The sequence below is a fragment of the Aquarana catesbeiana genome, linkage group LG07 (assembly GCF_042186555.1).
Source record: "Aquarana catesbeiana isolate 2022-GZ linkage group LG07, ASM4218655v1, whole genome shotgun sequence".
Taxonomy (NCBI): Eukaryota; Metazoa; Chordata; class Amphibia; order Anura; family Ranidae; genus Aquarana; species Aquarana catesbeiana.
Window position 1 is genome coordinate 240183155 of NC_133330.1, and position 19047 is coordinate 240202201.

The window sequence follows — 19047 nt, forward strand, 5'->3', positions numbered from 1 at the left end:
AAAAGTGTCAAATGTTTCCTGTATTAAAATGTAGCACCTTCCTAGTTTGGAACGGGCTGTTAAACTATATTTACCTACCTCCTCTAATCAGTGGAGCAGGGGTTTGATTGCTTAGGTCTGCTCAGTGTTTCACAGGCTGCTTCTGTTGCTTCCCTGTCTTCTAGAGGGTTCTAGAAGTATAGTGGAAGGGGTAGCAGGGCAGACCGCTAGAATATTGATGGGACTCCAGCCAATCCCTGGGGATGTGTGCCCAAAAGGTGGTGAGAGTCCATAAATGGTATCAGGCCTGAGAAGCAGTGTTCCAGGATGAGATCCCTTTGCAGGGGCTCTGCCCCCAGGCACAGGATCTTTGAGGAAGCTTTACGGAAGATACCGAGGTCCCAGGTAGGCTTAGCTGGGGCTATTCATAGATCCATGTCCAAGGATCAAGTTGGCACGGGAGGAAGCTGGCTGGAGAGGGCCAGGAGGAAGTTGGTGCAAAAGAGTTCAACTGTCTTATAGGGGTGTGAGTCTACATCTCCCTCATTAAAACAAGTTTGGGGGAGGAGATGACCCAAATGCTAAAGGGAACTGTAGCTTTTAACTCTTGAGAGAGTACAAGTCACCAGCAGCATTAGGAATCCTGTGGGACACAGAGTTAGTGAATGCAGGTTATAAACTGCTGGCTGCATGCCAGAAATGAAGGAGTTTTTAAATTGTTCAGTTTGCAGTACTGGGGTATCTCATGCTCCCTTTCACTATCCAAGTTCATTGTTCCAATAAAAACCTTTAAAAAAAAAAAAAAAAAAAAGAGCCCCTGGACTGTTTTCTGAACCAGTGGAGTGAAGAAAATGCTGTGTGTGTGCCCTAGGGGGGGGGGGACCAAATTGGTCATAAGTAGGGGATGCACTACATAAATGTCAATAATATCTACACAAAGAAGCAAAATTTGGGTACTGCTCTAATATATATTTTTTCCTAGAAGTCATTCATTAAAAAAAAGTAAATAAAGTGGACCATTCCCCAAATAATCCCCTTTTGGTTCAATCATTGCCCAAATTCTTTACTGTCCAAACTGTGTCATAATGCAATCACTTTTGGCATAAAATTGTTACATCAGATAAAACTTTATGGAGACATTAAGTACTTGCAACACCTCCAGGAGGAATTCAGTATAAAAATTAGGGTGGACTCCAGACGCAGAGCACTGCGCTCGGAGCACACCCAGGTGTGTTAGAATAGCAAATGAATGTTCACTATTCTGACACTGAATTGCCTCTCTGCCAATCAGAAAGCACGGGTCTGAGACACATTTCCCGATTGGCCGAAAGTAGAAGCGTTCTGATTGGCTGTCGAGGAGGAGGGAGGAGACGGAAGCCACCGACCAGGGGAAGGAGAAGCTGCTCATGATGCCCGCGGAAGAGAGTCGGGGAAGCCGCCCATTAATGCCCACCATGGATGAGGTATGTGCAGCGACCGACCATGGGGGGTGTCAGGTGCACTGTTTGCCGCCCCCCCCCCCAAAAAAAAAATTACCACCAGCTGCCACTAAAGACCTCCTAGGAAGCACGAGGGGGTGATCTAAGAGTACAAAATGTATTTTATTAAACATAATAATTACACAGAGTAACCCAATAGCATACCTGCAATTTTCGAGCCATACTAACCACTTCACTGTCTGGAGGATTGCACTTATAACAGTTGGCAAACATTAAGCGAACATCAGATGCAAACTCACGGGTATCTTTGTATTGTCCATTCTCCATTTTATCCTTAATATAAAAAGTACAGGATGATTAAATTAAAAAGAAAACCAAAGTGTTTATTCTCCCTATATCCCATTGACAAATATAATATAAAAACTAATTTTACAGACGTTTTTGAGATGGTTAAAAAATAATATAAAAAAAAGTCAGCAGCTACAAATACTTTGGAGGTGGATGGGGGGGGGAGTTTGCGGGCGAACATCTGCGACAATCACCTAGGCGGTCGGAGCGGAAGCAGGTACTTGCCAAACATAGGTACCCACTACCAGCTCTCCCCACCCCAAATATTAATGGAGAGGAGAGGATTACAAAAGGCAGAACTTCTCTTTAAGGCTTAATGTACAGGGGTACGGATGCAGAGGCAACCTGCTCTTAACAAATTTTTTGACAGCTTCAAACCGGCGATTAAAAATGCCCATTTTGCCATGTTTTGCGTCTAGGAGCGTTTATTTAAGATATCATAGGACCCTCCCAAAGCCCAAAAAACAGTATTATTCAACTATTTCAGCCATTCTGTGAGGCCAGAGTGAGTAGCAGCAGCTGAGAGAGCAGCAGCGTACTTGTATCTACCTCAATTTCGGTGCATTTACTATGGATCCCATAATGAGCATGTGTGAGGAAAAAAAAATGCACATTTAATATATTTAATTTTTAAATTGCAATTGATTAGTATATTTTTTTGTTTATTTTTTTTATAGCTGTATATGTAATTTCATTTTTTTTTAATTTTGTCTTGCAAAATTTAATTGCAATTTTTTAAATATATTTAATTTTTAAATTGCAATTATTAGAATTTTGTTTAATTTTTTTTTTTTTTTTTAAAGCTGCATGTGTAATTTCATTTTTTAATTTATTTTGTCTTTTTTATGCAAATTTTAATTTCAAATTTTTTTAATATTTTTAATTGACCCTAACCCTAACTTGTTCTTCAAGGGGGAAAACCCTAACCTTAATGGGAAACCCTAACTTGTTCAAGGGGAAAACCCTAAACCTAACCATAACCCCCTAACCCTAATCCTAACCCCTAACCCTAACCGGAAACCCTAACGTGTTGTTCAAGGGAAAAACTCTGACCCTAACCATAACCCCCTAATGGGAAACCCTAACCAGAAACCCTAACCCTATCTTGTTCAAGGGGAAAACCCTAACCTTAACCCCCTAACCCTAATGGGAAAAACTAACGGGAAACCATAACACCATAACCCTAAACTTGTTCTTTTGAATTTTTTAGTGTTTTTTTCATCATTTGCTATCAACCAACACATATGCGTGGATGAGTCCCTTGTCAAATTTTCTGGCAGGCTAGGCATAAAACAATTTATTCCCACCAAAAGGGCCCGCTATGGGGTGAAGCTTTATAAATTGTGCGACCGAGCCACAGGGTATACCTATGCCTTCATGGTATACGAAGGGAAGGACACTCAGCTACATCCCCCTAATTGCCCAGACTACATCGGATCAAGCGGGAAAGTCGTTTGGGAACTCATAAACCCACTCCTGGAGAAAGGCTCCCATTTGTTTGTGGACAACTTTTATACTAGTTTGCCCCTGTTCCGCAACCTTCACAGAAAGAACACTCCAGCATGTGGCACCGTAAGGAGGAACTGGAAGGGCTTTCCTCAAAGCCTCGTCAACAAGAAGCTAAGAAGAGGGGAGACGGCAAGTTTATGGAATGAGGAGATTCTGGCTGTGAAGTGGAGGGACAGAAGGGATGTCTACATGCTTTCATTGATCCACAACAATACATTCATTGAGATCACCAGGAGGAATGGCCAAATCCAAAAACCAACATGTATCCACAAATACAATATGTTCATGGGGGCATCGACTTCAACGACCAAATGCTCAAACCCTACCTTGCCACAAGACGAACATACCACTGGTATAAAAAAAAAAGTTTTAAGTTGTTTAATTTGGCCGTATACAACAGCTACGTTATCTATCACAAATCCACTGAAAGCCACAAATCCTTCCTTGGCTACCAGGAGGAAATCACCACTGCCCTTGTATTCCTGAATGGCCCACCAGAAATCATTTGATCCAATGAGATTAACAGACTCTCCGAACGCCACTTTCCCAAAAAAATTCCTCCCAGACCAACAGGACAAAAACCTCAGAAAAAAATGCCGGGTGTGCACAAAAAGAGGAGTGAGAAGAGACACCATTGTCCCCAATGTTCTTCCCAACCAGGCCTCTGCATAGTTGACTGTTTCACCCGCTACCATACTTCACAAAATTATTAGTGAAGTATGGTAAACATAACTCTCACTTCCTGCCATTTACCTTCACACCCCTTATTCCTCTACTTGCTCTGTAACTGACCCTGGCTTGTTATTTGACCACAATTCTGCCTACTGATTCTGTACATACCTTTGCCTGGTCTGGAACTGACCCTGGACTGTTTGACCATGCCTTTTGCCTGCCTCTTGGACTGATCTTGTACCCTGCTACTGGACTAGTGGGATTCATAACACAGGGGTCTCACATCTGTGAGGGGCTCCAGAATTGTTTTTCTGGATGAAGAAAACAATTTTTTTTGTTTTCTCATTCCTAGATTAGGGTCTGGAGACTCGGAGGCTTCAAAGAGATTTGGGTGGGAGAAGCCTCTACCCCTGTCCCCATTCTGTCCTGAACGAGGCCCTACTTCTGCCTGCTGCCTGTAGGACCTATGCCATCATGCCTCTGCCTGTTGCATGAACTGACCACACCACATGGACCATGTTCCTGCCTACTACCAGGACCAATATTTTGGCACTGCTTACAATCCTTGCCTGCACTGACCCTGGACTGTATATGGACAGTATCCCTGCCTGCTGCCTGTACTGACTATGGACAGTATTCCTGCCTGTTGCCTGGACAATTGCGTTCGCTTTTGCTGACCAAGTCCCTGCCTGCTGCCTGGACCAGTGCTATCCTCCTGTGGACAACTGCGCTACTAAAACCACAGGTAATATTTTGTTTACTCTTTGCTCAGCAGAATGTATTTTGGGGTGTAATTCTTGGTATGTGCATGCTATGTGTCCCTAGAACACCTGACAGTGTTCCTTGTATGTGACCAGGCTGTGTAAAAGTCTCACACGTGTGACATCGCCATACTCAGGAGGAGTAGCAGAATGTATTTTGGGGTGTAATTTTTGCTATTTACATGCCATGTGTTGGAAATAGCTTATAAATGGACAACTTTGTGTAAAAAAAAAAAAAAAAAAAAAAAAGCGTTTATTTTTTTTCCCCACATTTTCAAAAAACTTCTGGAAAAAAATGAACCATTCAAAAGACTCATTATGGCTCATAGATTATATGTTGGGGTTTAGCTTTCCAAAATGGGGTCATTTTGTGGGCGTTTGCATTATCCTGGTGCTCCAGGGCCTTCAAAAGTGTAATAGGTAGTCAACAAGTTAGATGTGTCATTTATGCTCCTAGAACACTTGATGTTTTGATGGTGCTCCCTGCATGTTGGGCCTCTCTATGTGGCTAGGCTGTGAAAAAAAAAAGTCCCACACATGTGGTATCGCCATACTTAGGAGGAGTAGCAGAATGTATTTTGGGGCATCATTTGTGGTATACACATGCCATGTGAGAGAAATAACCTATTACAATGACAATTTTGTAGGGAAAAAAAATAAATTTTGGAAATTGTGGGAATAAATGACGTCAAAAACCTCACCATGCATCTTACTAAATATCTTATAATGTCTACTTTCAAAAAAGGGGTCATTTGGGGGATATTTGTACTTTCCTGGCTTGTGCGGGTCGCAAGAAATGATAGGCCACCAGTACATCAGGAGTGATCAATTTTTTATGATTTGCACCACAACTTGTAGACTCTATAACTTTCACACAGACCAAATAATATCCACTAATTTGGGTTATTTTTACCAAAGATATGTAGCAGTATAAATTGTGGCCAAAATTTATGAAGAAAAATTAATACATTTGCAAAATTTTAATCACAGAAACTAAGAAAAAAAGCATTTTTTTTCAAAATGTTCAGTCTTTCTTCATTTATAGCGCAAAAAATAAACTCAGGAGGTGATCAAATACCACAAAAAGAAAGCTCTATTTGTATGAAAAAACTGACCAAAAATTCATTTGGGTACAGTATTATATGACTGAGTAATTGTCATTCAAAGTCTGAGCACTGAAAGCTGAAAATTGGTATTGTCATGAGGGGGGTTTAAGTGCCCAGTTGTCAAGTGGTTAAGCACTCCCCAATATTTAAATGACAATAGTGAATTTTCATGATGAACTTACTCTGATAGTTGTCAAATCCATGGGACAGGCCACAAGGTCACCTGTTCCCGGAAAGGACAGCCCTGAAGAATCAGCAGGCTTGTAGAGAGGCCAAGCATAGCTTGCATGCTTTTTCGACATTAATTCATTTAAAATGCTATTGCAGTGTTTCAGCTGTTCGCTTGATTGAGTCAACTTGATGGTTTCAACTTGTTGTGGAGAATCTGGAAGATCTTTGCTGGAAGTGTCTGCAATTGTGTCCTCTGTTCTTGGGGGTATATCGATCTGCTTTGGTTTATGAATAGTGGGAGAAGACTCACAGCTCTTTGCAATGACTGATACAGCAGGTGTAGTGGTATCTGCTTTCCTTTTAATGCCCTTGTTAACCTAGGAATAAAAGAACATTAACCATTTTCCCCAACCCAAAAGCACATACAAGGGCACAAAATGAGATATTATCAGTGAAGTTTACATATATGTTTAACATATAGAAAGTGTTTCAAACACACACACACACACACACACACCACTGGTTGCTAGAAAACACTTACTTGAGGCTACCATGTTCAAGATGAATGAATGTCTCTTCACTAGGGGAGGACAGGGATGGAGGGCATTTTTTCCTAGGCCATTGTTGGGTGGGTGATATTTGGCAATCTGAATGGGATCTGCAGCCAGAGACACACGCTGGGCATTAGGGCCGAAACATCTAATCGATTAATCGACAACTAATCGATGAAAAAGGTTGTCAACTATTTTCATAATCGATTAGTTGGCCTGCATATAGAATGCATTATTTGTTTACATATCAGGAAATACAGTGCAGCACACATACAGCCCCAGTACATCGTCCATACATAAGTCGGTAAGTGCCTGAGCAATGCCTCATGGGACATGTAGTCCTGGATAGGAAGTGAGGGAGTCTAAAAAGGCAGAAGTTTTTTTTTACCTTGCTATAGGGGCACTCTATACTAGAATTTGCAGCTTGCTAGTGGGGTACTCTGAAGGCAGGAGGACCCAGAAGCGTTGGGGAACCCCAGAAGAGGAGAATCAGAGCTGCTCTGTGCAAAACACAGAGCAGGCAAGTATAACATGTTTGTTGAAAAAAAAAAAAAAAAAAAAATCACTTTACAAAAGACTCTATGCAGGGAAGATCAACATCTGAACCCAGAAAAAGTAGAGGCCGATAGACTGGAGGTAATATAAGGCATTACAATTACATTTGAAGTAAACTTTTACCAGTATACAGAACTATGCTATATTCTGCAAGATGGACACCTGCACCTTACTTGAGAGCTTCCATGAAACTGCTACCTCCCCCATACCGGTAGGTCACAGGTTTTCCTAATCTCTCTCATGACTGTTGCTGAGAGGGATTCTTTTTTGTTTCTGGAACCAATGCTCACTGTGTTTGGGTTAGTAGAGCGGGGAGGGGGGATTTCGACACGCCAGTCTCATCTCAAGTTAGGGATAATAAGAATGACTGGTCTCAGGTTTTTTGCTGTTTTACATGATCCTATGGACACCTTTTTTCTACTGCTATTGTATCCCAACTATGGGTGATACTATATGCTATGTCATATGTGGTATGCTGTAATGTTTGATTACTCTCCTAATGATATTATGTTAGATAAGACCATATATGGCTGATGTGCTAAAATTAAATTCGTGAAATGTCAGGGGTCTGAACTCACCTCACAAGCGGTCCCTAGTGTTCTATTTAAAAAAAAACATAAGCCTCATATCATCTGTCTACAGGAGACCCACCTTACTGATAATACATTACGGACCCTTAAACGTCCCTGGCTGGCTACCCAATATCATGCCACCTACACCACCTACTCCCGGGGGGTTTCAATCTTGCTAGCGAAGTCCCTCCCAGCAGAAATAATACTAGCAAAAATGGACCCTGCAGGATGTTTTATTATAATTACCCTTTGTATAGTCTCCAAAGTTTTTACATTGGTGAACGTATACGTTCCTCCTCCGTTCTCCCCAGAAATTCTTTCCCACATATCCCTCCTACGATTGTCCAGTTCCCCTGGTCCCCTACTGTTTATAGGCGACTTTAACGCTGTACTTGATCCTACTGTGGACCACTTGCAGGGAGGGGGCAGATCCTACCCCTCATTTGTTGACTGGACCCAGGACCTCCCTGAACTATGGCGATGGAAGCATCCAGATGACCGACAGTATTCCTGTCACTCTGACTCCTTCCATACCATGTCTCGCATAGACCTGGCATTTGCCCCAGCAGAGGTACTCCCTCTTGTCCAATCGGTCTCGTATTTACCTCGAGGGATCTCTGATCACGCCCCTATGTCTGTGGACCACCTCCTCCTGGCAAGAGCAGGCCCTTGGGTCTGGAGACTGAACTCTCACTGGCTGGAGGATGAGATCGTACAGAGTGAATGCCAGAAGGGCCTCACTGACTACTGACGGGTGAACCAGGGTTCCACTGGACCTGGGAAGCCTCCAAGGCAGTGTTAAGGGGAACCTTCATGTGTATCACTGGCATCCTACGCAAAAATGCCCAACAACATACTGAGGAATTAGAAAATGCATTACTAGTGGCAGAGGCAACCTACGCCCCAAACCCCGGTACAGCTACATTAACTCCATGGCTGCAATGTCGTAGGGAATATGAACTTTGCTTGCAAGATCTCACTAGAAAACGCATGCTCTATGTCACTAAGAAGACGTTTGAACATGGTAACGAAGCGGGTCGCCTACTCGCATATTTCACCAGACCTGACCGTCCCCGTCTCAATCCCCAGGATTTCTGTCTCCAAGGACCACATCAGTGATGTACCTCAAGATATAACAAACACCTTCCTAAACTTTTACCATGATCTCTATACCTCTAGAGCTCAATACTCAGAGACACAACTTGATGACTATTTAACCTCCCCCAACTGAAAGACCAAGACCGCGAGCAGCTAGATGAATCTCTCTCTGTGGAGGAGCTCTCCCTTGCGATTTCACAACTGCCAATTCGCAAGACACCAGGCTTAGACGGTTTTCCAGCTGAATGGTATACGCACTTTCAACACCTCCTTAGCCCTATCCTACTTAAAACATATAATGAGGCCTTGAAAGAAGGAGTACTCCCTTCCTTAATGAGAGAGGCTTTAATACTTTAATTGTTTTTTTGTTTTAATACTTTAATTGTTTTAATCCTCTTAAATGCGTCTATCGGCCGATATCTCTCATCAACGTAGATGTCAAAATTCTGCGTAAAGTGCTGGCCAACCGTCTGAATAAAGTGGTTGCGAAGTTGGTAGGGAGTGACCAAAGGGGCTTTATACTAGGTCGTTCGACCAAAATGAACATTTGCAGATTTCATAACCTGATCTACCCACATGACTGTCCACCCACTCGGGTTATTGCGTCCCTTGACACCTGAAAGGCTTTTGACAGCGTAGAATGGCCATACCTGTTTTAAGTCCTACAGCTATATGGATTCGGCCCCCGACTGATAGCCTGGATACGGCTCCTGCATACCCTGCCACTGGCCCGTATACAAATTAAATCACAAGTTACTGAGACTTTCCCTATTACTAGAGGCACCAGGCAGGGCTGCCCGTTATCACCCCTCCTGTTCGCCTTGGCCATGGAACCCCTTGCGATTCGGATCCGTAGCTCCCTGCTAATTAGAGGTCTCCCCATAAATGACATAGAACGGATAGCTCTTTATGCAGATGATACAATAGTCTACCTAGCCAACCCCCATGACTCCCTTACCAATCTGTTAGCTGTCATCAATACATTTGGCAACTTCTCCGGGTTCCGAGTGAATTGGGACAAGTCAATCCTTTTTCCCCTAGATCAAGCTCTTACCTTGGAGAGCAAACCGGACTCCAGACTGCAAATAGCCACCTCAGTCAGGTACCTAGGAGTTATAATTCAACTGCCATTATCCCTCTATATAACCAATAATTTAGCCCCCCTACTACTCGAATTGCAGACTCAGACCAGACAGTGGAAGGACTTAGCCTTAGACCTTAGGGGGCGAGCCAATGTCCTTAAACTGATATATCTACCTAAATTGCTGTATGTCATGTCTAACTCGCCTTGCAAAAACCCTAAATCTATTTTTAAGAGCATAGATTATGTGTACTACCTTCCTTTGGAATGGATGACCCCCTAGAGTTGCACTAGAGACACTTCGCCTCCCTTCCTACCTGGCAGGATTGGTTTTCCCTTGCTTTTACCTCTACTACCAGGCATCTCAATTAGTTAATATCCATGACTGGCTACACCCTGACTTGAATAATGCGCGTACAACTTCTGAAAGAACCATAGTTTCCTCGTTTTAAACACTACATAACATAATATACCGCAGATACACTCCGAGACCTGGAACGTCTATCATACGTACCTCTCTCTCTATGTTTAATACAGTGATAGTCAAAACGTACCTCTGACTCTTGGCTGGCCTCTCCCAATAGCCCACTCTGGTATAACCCTACGCTTAAGGAACTAAACTCCCTACCTGACCCTAAGAGATGGACATCCAAGGGGATTAAATACTTATGCCATATATACACTCCTCAGGGCTTCAAATCCTTCCCCCACATGAGAATGGACTTCGATCTGCCACGTACCTATCTATTCTATTACTACGAACTCAGACATGCTGCACAAGCTCAGTTTGGCTCTCTAGCTAGTCCCCTTGAGACCCCCGACCTGGAAAAACTCCTAAGAGCTCCGGACCAGACAAAACTTAGATCTACTTATTACTCAGCCCTAGTGACAAACTAATCCCAGGTTCAGGGCAACACAACAGAAATGGGACTCCTTAGACATCCCTATCACAGAAGAAGACCGGTCTGAATTCTGTGACACCTTTAAGACCTCGGTTATCTCTTCCAGAGAAAGGATAATTCAACTTAAGGTCTTTCACCAATCACACCTTTCTCCAGTTAAAATGAAAAAAATGGGCATATCCCCCTCGGCCGAATGCTTTCGAAAATGTGGACACAGCTGACTTCCTTCCTGACTGCTTCTGGACTTGTCCTATAGTACAGAACTTCTGGGTGAACATAGGAGCCTCTCTCTCCTCAGCACTGGGTCTCCCCAATATACTTAATCCCAAGAACTGTCTCTTGGGCATCTTTGGTGACCTCGCTGCTCCCTCCCAGGCCAAAAGACTGCTTCATATCCTCTATTTTTACGCAAAGAATGTCATCTTACTGACCCGGAAGGGTACTGCGACCCCTACTAGAGGTCTCTGGTTAAAACTAGTTAACAAATCTCTAATACTGTATTAGCTAACCTTTGATATCCGAAATAGAAAAAAACATTTCACAAGATCTGAGACAGATGGCTGGCTAGCCCACTAACCCTTTCACCTACACTGCCATAGTGGGGTATTATTTAAGGTAGTTTGCCTCACAAAGTGAATGACTTTTTCCATGATAGTACTATCCATGTCTGTGATACTCGTCTATACAAAACTTAATGTCGAGTTAGATGCTATCCACTCTGAATACCATAGTAAATATATGATGCACAATTTCCTTCTGTTTTAAGATGACATAGGAGCATTTTGTATTTTATGTTTGGAGCTTGTTTTTATTTGTACATCTGTCTGTATGTTAAAAAAAAAAAAAATGCAATAAAAATATCTTAAAAAAAAAAAAAAAAAAAAAAAAAGACAAAAAACAGTGCTTTTTTTGGTTCCATAGACTTCAGTGGAGAAGCTGCAGACAAGCATGCAGTGCATAGTTGCCACAATTTGCGTACAATTGCAAATCGCAGCAAAATCACATGTGCAAAAACGCACAGCAAAAAGCACTGCAGAAACAGATCAAAAGCAAACTGCATAGGTGTGAACCAAGCCTTATGCTGACCATACATCAGTTTTCAGGCGAGAATATTCATTACAAAAAAAAACTTTGTACATTCGTTGAATGAAAGAATGTTTGAAAATTTCTCTTGCTTTTAGCATTCAGTTTTAAAACTAATGTAATTTCTGAACAAAAACCACGTACACTGTCAGAAAATTCCTTTGATCAAGAAGTTTTCTATTCTGCTCCTTCGAATTTTCAATTTTCCCATCCTTGTGGTTGAAAACGGTCGATTTGACCCCACTAACCATTAGAAAATCTTGACCACTTAAGGACCGGGCCTTTTTTTTCAAACTTGTGGTTTACAAGTTAAAATCATTTTTTTTTTTGCTAGAAAATTACTTAGAACCCCCAAACATTATATATATTTTTTTCTAACACCTTAGAGAATAAAATGGCGGTCGTTGGAATATTTTTTTGTCACACCGTATTTGCGCATCGGTTTTACAAGCGCACTTGTTTTTGGAAACGCCGAGTAAATTGATACCCAACATACGCTCGTGGAATGGCAACAAGCTTTTACCTTTAAAAATGTCCGTATGCGAAGCTTAAAAAAAATTCTACAGGTTGCATGTTTTGAGTTACAGAGGAAGTCTATGGCTAGAATTATTGCTCTCGCTCTAACGATCACGGTGATACCTCACGTGTGGTTTGAACACAGTTTTCATATGCGGGCGCTAATCAAGTATGCGTTCGCTTCTGCACGTGAGCTCGGCGGGATGGGGCACGTTTCAAAAATTTTACATTTTTTTTCTTATTTATTTTACCTTTTACACTGTTCTTTTAAAAAGAAAAAAAATGGTGTAACTTTTATTTCTATTACAAGGAATGTAAACATCCCCTTGTAATAGAAAAAAGCATGACAGGACCTCTTAAATATGAGATCTGGGGTCAAAAAGACCTCAGATCTCATATTTACACTGAAACGCAGATAAAAAAAAAAAAACAAAAAAAATAAAATAAAGAAACACAATGTTGCTTTAAGAGCTATGAGCGGAAGTGACGTTTTGACATCGCTTCCGCCCTACATTGGTATGGATCCAAGTGGGGGCCATCTTCCCCTCACTCAGCTCCATACCACAGAGGACACAGGATCCGACCGCCTCCAGTAAGCGGTGGAGGGCACCAGAGAGCGCGGGGGGGGGGCCCTCTCCCGCCATCGATAAAAGTGATCTTGCAGCGAATCCGCCGCAGAGACCACTTTTATCTTAAAGCGGACCGTCCGCTGAAGAGGATACCGGGGTTATAGCAGCTAGCTGCTGCCGTAACAATGATATTTCTCTTCAAAGTGCTGACTTAGAACGACGGTGGGTGGTCTGTATTTTTTTTTTTTGAAGGCAGACATTTTGTATGGTCAGCATAAGTGACAGCAGGCGCAGGTAGCTTTCATCAAGCCACCTGCCTAGGACAAGGGAGTCTGTCATACATACATACATATATGACAGTTCTGTCTGAAAATCGGCAAAACGGTCTTTAATTTTTTTTTTTTTCTTTAAAAGGAGAAGTCCAGCCTGAGCTTGTTTGACTGGGCTTCTCCTATGGGTCACAGAAGTGCAATTTGTCTGAAGTCCGCTCTGTTGACATCACTGGAATCAGTCCAAGCACCGCGTCATCACGACAAAATAAAGTCTGGCTCCGCCAGGTGCCTGGACTGATGCCAGTCTCAGCGAGCCGCTGAGAGACTGAGATGGCCACTCCCTGCCCCTCCACAGCTCAGCGCTCCAGTGAGCTTGGAGGAGCAGAGAGGAGAGCTGCTGACAGTCAGCAGCTCTCCTCTCGTGGATCTGTGAGAACCGAGCCATCAGCGATGTTTGATCGCTCGGTTCTCAGTGCAGTGACGCCAGGGGACAGATGCAGCATCGGTCCCATGCTGCATCCACCTAGGCAAGTATAAAAGGGGAAAACAAAAAAAAAAAAAATAGGATTTTTATAACAGCTTACCTGTAAAATCCTTTTCTTTTGAAGTACATCACGGGACACAGAGTCATAGTAATTACTATGTGGGTTATAGTCCACCTTCAGGTACTGGACACTGCCACACCCTAAAAACAGGAAGTTACCTCCCTATATAACCCCTCCCACTACTGGGAGTATCTCAGTTTTGTAGCAAAGCAATACAAGTGTATACTAGAAAGAGGGGCGGGACCTCTGTGTCCCGTGATGTACTTCAAAAGAAAAAGGATTTTACAGGCAAGCTGTTATAAAAATCCTATTTTCTTTAATCGTACATCACGGGGCACAGAGCCATAGTAATTACTATGTGGGATGTCCCAGAGCAATGCCAACTGAGGGGAGGGAGACACAACCAAGTAGGGCACCATGAGATCAGAGGATTTGTACTGCTGCCTGTAGTACACTGGGCCCAAAGGCGACATCCTCATGTCTTTTTACATTCACCAGACAGAATCTGGTAAATGTATAGATTGAAGACCAAGTTGCGGCCTTGCAGTATTGAGCCATGGAGCCTTGGTGATGCACTGCCCACGAGGCACTAACAGCTCTAGAGGAGTGCGTTTTGATTTGAGAGGGTAGAACTACCTCTTTAAACCATAAGCTTGAACGATTACTTGTCGAATCCATTTAGAAATAGTAGATTTCGATGCTGCCTGTCCTTTTAGGACCTTCAGGCAACACGAACAAGACATCCGTTTTCCAAATCTGAGCAATCACTTAAGTAGACATTGACTGCTCTCACCACATCAAGAGAATGTAGTGATTTTTCTTCCAAAGAACAGGGTTCTGGAAAAATAAAGGTAGAACAATATCCTGGCTTAGATAAAAACCTGATACTACCTTTGGTAAAAAGTTAGGATGAGGACGCAATACTACCTTATCCTTGTGAACAATAAAAATATGGCTCTGTACAAGAAAGAGCAGCCATTACTGATACCCTTCTTGCAGCAGATATGGTTCCCAGAAAAAATAGTTTCCTTGTCAAAAAAAGAACAAAAGGAATGTCGTTTTGTAATGCCGACAAAACTAAATTCAAGTCCCAAGGGTTCAGGGGTTACCTAACCGGAGAATAAGCTGTGTTACCCCCTGAATAAAGTTATGAACCAAAGAATGCAAAGCAAATGGTCATTGAAATAATACCGATAAGGCCGAGACCTGTCCTTAGAAAGCACTTAAGGCCAGCTTTATTTCTCACCCCATCTGCAGAAAAGTCAAGGACTCTACCTTGACTTATTTCCTGGGGCGCAGCTCCTGGTTTCACACCAGGAGACATAGGTTTCCCAGACTCCATAATATATAATCATGGAGGCCGGCTCCCTTGCATTAACCAAGGTAGAAATCTACCGAACCTGACAGCCCACGCTTCTTCAGAGTGTGGTTCTCAATAGCAAAATCGTTAAATTTAGCGTTTGTAAAGTAGGATGGAACTCCGGGCCTTGCGAGAGAAGGTCTGGCCGTGAAGGTAGGGTCCATGGGTCCCCTACTGCCATCTCTATGATCTCTGCATACCAAGATTTCCTGGACCCCACTGTGGGTCACAAGTATCAACGACTTCCCTTCCTGCTTGATCCTGTGAAGAAGTCGCGGACACAGACAGAATAGGAGGGAATGCACAAATCAGTGAGAACTGATTCCACGGGAATAGCAAGGCATCTGTTCCGCATGGTAGCGGCTCCTTTGTTCTTGACACAAAGTCGTCAAATTCTTTGTTGAATCTGGACGCAAACAGATCTATGTCTGGGATCCTCCATCCTTGACCTATTGACAGGATAGGGCTGAGGAACCATTCTCCCGGGAACAACTGCTGGTGACTCAAGTAGTCCGCCTGCCAATTTTCTATTCCTAGAATGAGGACTGCTGATCGGCAAAGTGCATTGTTTTCTGCCCAAGATAGGATAAGATTGACCTTTCTCTGGGCAGCACAACATCTTGTGCCCCCTTGGTGATTAATATAGGCCATTGCTGTGGCATAGACAGATTGAATCCTGGCAGGACAATACTGACTTAAACTGAACTTTCAGGCCCTCAGGACCAAGTGCTCTGCTTGAATTTCTAAAATGTTAATGGGCAAGGCCATTTCTGATCTGGGCCACTTCTCTTGGACAGCTGCCTCTTTCAGGACTGTCCCCCAACCTAAAAAAAAAAAAAAAAAAAAAAGAAGGTTGGCATATGTTGTTACTATTTCCCAGGTAACTGAAGGAAGGATTTTCCCCTTTGCAGAATTTTGGATGTTAACCATAAACTGAGGCTCCGGCGCACCCAGCCTACAGCACCAGGAATTTCCAGGTGGTCTTTCATCCAGGTACTAACCAGGCCCGACCCTGCTTAGCCTCCAAGATCAGAGATTGGGCGCTATCAGGGCGATGTGGCCGTAGGTTTTGGAGTCAGACACATTGGGAATGTAGAGCTTGAACCTTTTGTTTCAGGCTCATAGGATACTGTTTTGCAGCAGTCTAGAATGAAACTGAGCATAAGGAACTGCCTCGAATGAAGCCACCATCTTCCCCAACAATCTCATACAAAGGTGAATAAGAGAAAATCATCTTGCTTTGACTACCTAAATCAGTTCCTTTATGGCGCTGATCTTTGCCTGGGGTACGAATACCCTTTTCTGGGTGTACCTATGATCAGACCCAAGTATTTTCTTCATGGTTTTAAAGAAGATTCCTCCTAGGTTGAGAATCCGACCTAGATATTCCAGGTAGTTGAATGTGGGGACCATATTTTGGTCTAAGCAGGCTACAGACTGTTCTATCAAGAACAGATTGACTAGGTAAACCATAATCGTTGTACCTTGGGCCCTCAATCTGGCTAGAAGAGGAGCCAGAACCCTTGTACTCGAGGTGCAGCAGCTAGATCGGAAAGCAGAGCTACACACTGAAAATTAAGATTTTCCACTTTGAAAGTAGATATTACTGGTGAGCGGGGAAATGGAAAGGTTATCCTCCTTGTAGGATGGAGATAACAGATTGGACTGACTTCATGCAAAAAAGAGATTATATTCAGGAACTTTATTTTAGATTTTTGAAATCCAGAATGTCCATTTGGATTTAACTAAACCCCAACCTCTGCTCTTATATGGGGGGCCATCATGAACACTTTTTGCCAAAAGATGATCCAATGCTTGAGAGAAAGATTTTTTTTCTCTGGATCCTTAGAAACGCATGATCTGAGAAAATGAGGAGATGGAAATTCTTGGAACTCCAGTTTGTACCTTGGCACTATTGAGGAAGTCCCCCATTCGTCTTGACACTCCTGCCAGATCCCTGAGAACTGCAGAAGAATTCTCCCTATTGAGCAAGTGGGGGCATCTCCTCATAAGGAGGCTAAAGTATCTTGTAGGCTTCCTCCCCCAAGACCTCTTTTGTCCCTGAGGTTAACCCTGAAGATTACCCATTGAACCTGACAGCGGAAGCTGTCGTGACTGCCTGGAGGCTGATCCCCCTGGCACAGAAGAAGGAGCTTTGAAATATAAATACATTTACTCCTTCACTTAAAATGGCAAAAGAGGTATCTTTTTACTAGAAGTTATTTGGATATAATTATCCAAAATATCCCCAGATAGAGGTTTCACTGCAAAAAGGAAGACTAGCCAGGAGCTTTTTGCATGACGCTTAGCGAAGGGCGCAAGGCCTGAAGCAGTGGTCATCAACCCTGTCCTCAGGGCCCACTAACAGGCCAGGTTTTAAGTATTACCTTGGGGAGATGCAGACTACAATACTGAAATCACTGAGCAGCAAATGATATCACCTGTGATGTATTTCAGTTATCTTGCAAACCTGGCCTGTTAGTGGGCCCCGAGGACAGGGTTGAAGACCACTGGCCTAAAGGATAGAATCTGTCATAGCAACTATTGCAAACATAAATCTGCCTCCTGGACCTGCTGAGTGGGATAATCTTGAACACCTGTTTAAACTGGTCTCTCAACGATTAACCAATTCCTGTCAGCGCAGGCCGAGCAATCAACCTGCCAGAGAAAAAAGTGTTTTTTTTTTTTCTAATAGGAATTCCAACCTTTTAACCGTTGGATCCCTAAGTATTTGAGTATTGTCTGCCGGACAAGTCAAACTTACTCACAAAGGATATAGTAGCGTTAATTGCTGGTATACCCTACTTAGTGCATTTTCTCTACCATAGGATAAAGTGTGAAAACTTTTTAGAAAGGAAAATAATGCTTATCTGGGTGATTCTCCAGATACAAAAAACTTTTCCAACAAATAGACAGGAAAAAGCATGCACAGCTTTGAGGAGGCTTTAGCGAACCCACTCAGTTAACGGTACATAAATGTGGAGCGGATCATTCAGAAAGAAATTGTACCATCACTCTTACAGATTGTGAAAGCTGACTCTCCCGCATTTGACACCTCAGGAGAGGAGTCATCAGCCTTCACCACGGTCCCAGGGGAATTATTCTTCACCTGCCCCTAGTTCCTCAGTCTGAGGGTCCTAGGAAAATGGAAGAGAACCTGTTGCATCTTGACCACACTGGGATGCGATTAAAGTTTTTTTTTTTAAAACCTACCATGGCTGAGGAAAAAGAGTAAAATGAACAGGGGCTGCAGTGTTGAAAACAGTTGCAAACATTTCATGGCCCCGATGCTCACTCTGACCAGCCACCCCTTCTCACGGGAGGATGCCATTTGTAGAGTAGGCATTCCAGAGCTTGAGGGAGACCCTTTTAGCTCCTTTTTGGGGGGTGTTTCAACCCCCCCTTCTGAACATAGCCCAATGCACAAAGCAGAGGTACTACCAGAAGAAACTGTATCCATTGCTTGAGCAATAGTCAGCCACTGCCGCTGCTATTAATGCTCAGCCTGATGCAATAGTAAATATGTCAAAAGGAATGCCTGTGTCACCAAACCTCTTTCATGCCCTTCTTGCTCTTGTGTCCCTCCGCAGCTTGCAGCAGTAACAATGGTGCTTTTAAAAAACACACTCTCCCGTGCTGGACATTGGAGGATGCCAACACTGTGCTATGCCCCGCCCCCTTCGGTAGCCTACTGCCCCCCTCCTCTCTTTTTTAAAAGTTCAAGTTAGACTTACCAGTAACTTGTTTTCCAAGAGTCTTTCAGGACAGCACTTGAGAGAGTGACTCCTCCCCTTGCCAATAGGAAACACCTCTTCCACCAAATTTTAAAAGGAGGCTCCTTTCCACACATTGCCAGTAGTAGTAGAGAACCTCCAGCCCCGAACTGGAACACATAATCGAGATATGGTCGTCACAGTATATATATAAAAATACAATAGGGCGGGATGCTGCTGTCCTG

At 43.1% G+C, this 19047-nt stretch overlaps 1 protein-coding gene and 1 pseudogene across 1 annotated transcript in view; both read right to left on the reverse strand.

Moving 5' to 3' along the window:
• Positions 1 to 19047, reverse strand: part of BRDT (bromodomain testis associated) — a 225683-nt gene that overhangs the window by 122922 nt on the left and 83714 nt on the right. Inside the window, exons 6-7 of the mRNA XM_073593152.1 lie at positions 5997 to 6362; positions 1623 to 1751 (exon numbers count right to left, since the gene is read on the reverse strand). Coding sequence (XP_073449253.1) covers positions 1623 to 1751; positions 5997 to 6362 — 495 coding nt within the window. The remainder of the gene's footprint in view (positions 1 to 1622; positions 1752 to 5996; positions 6363 to 19047) is intronic.
• On the reverse strand, positions 16042 to 16157 carry LOC141104103 (5S ribosomal RNA; annotated as a pseudogene).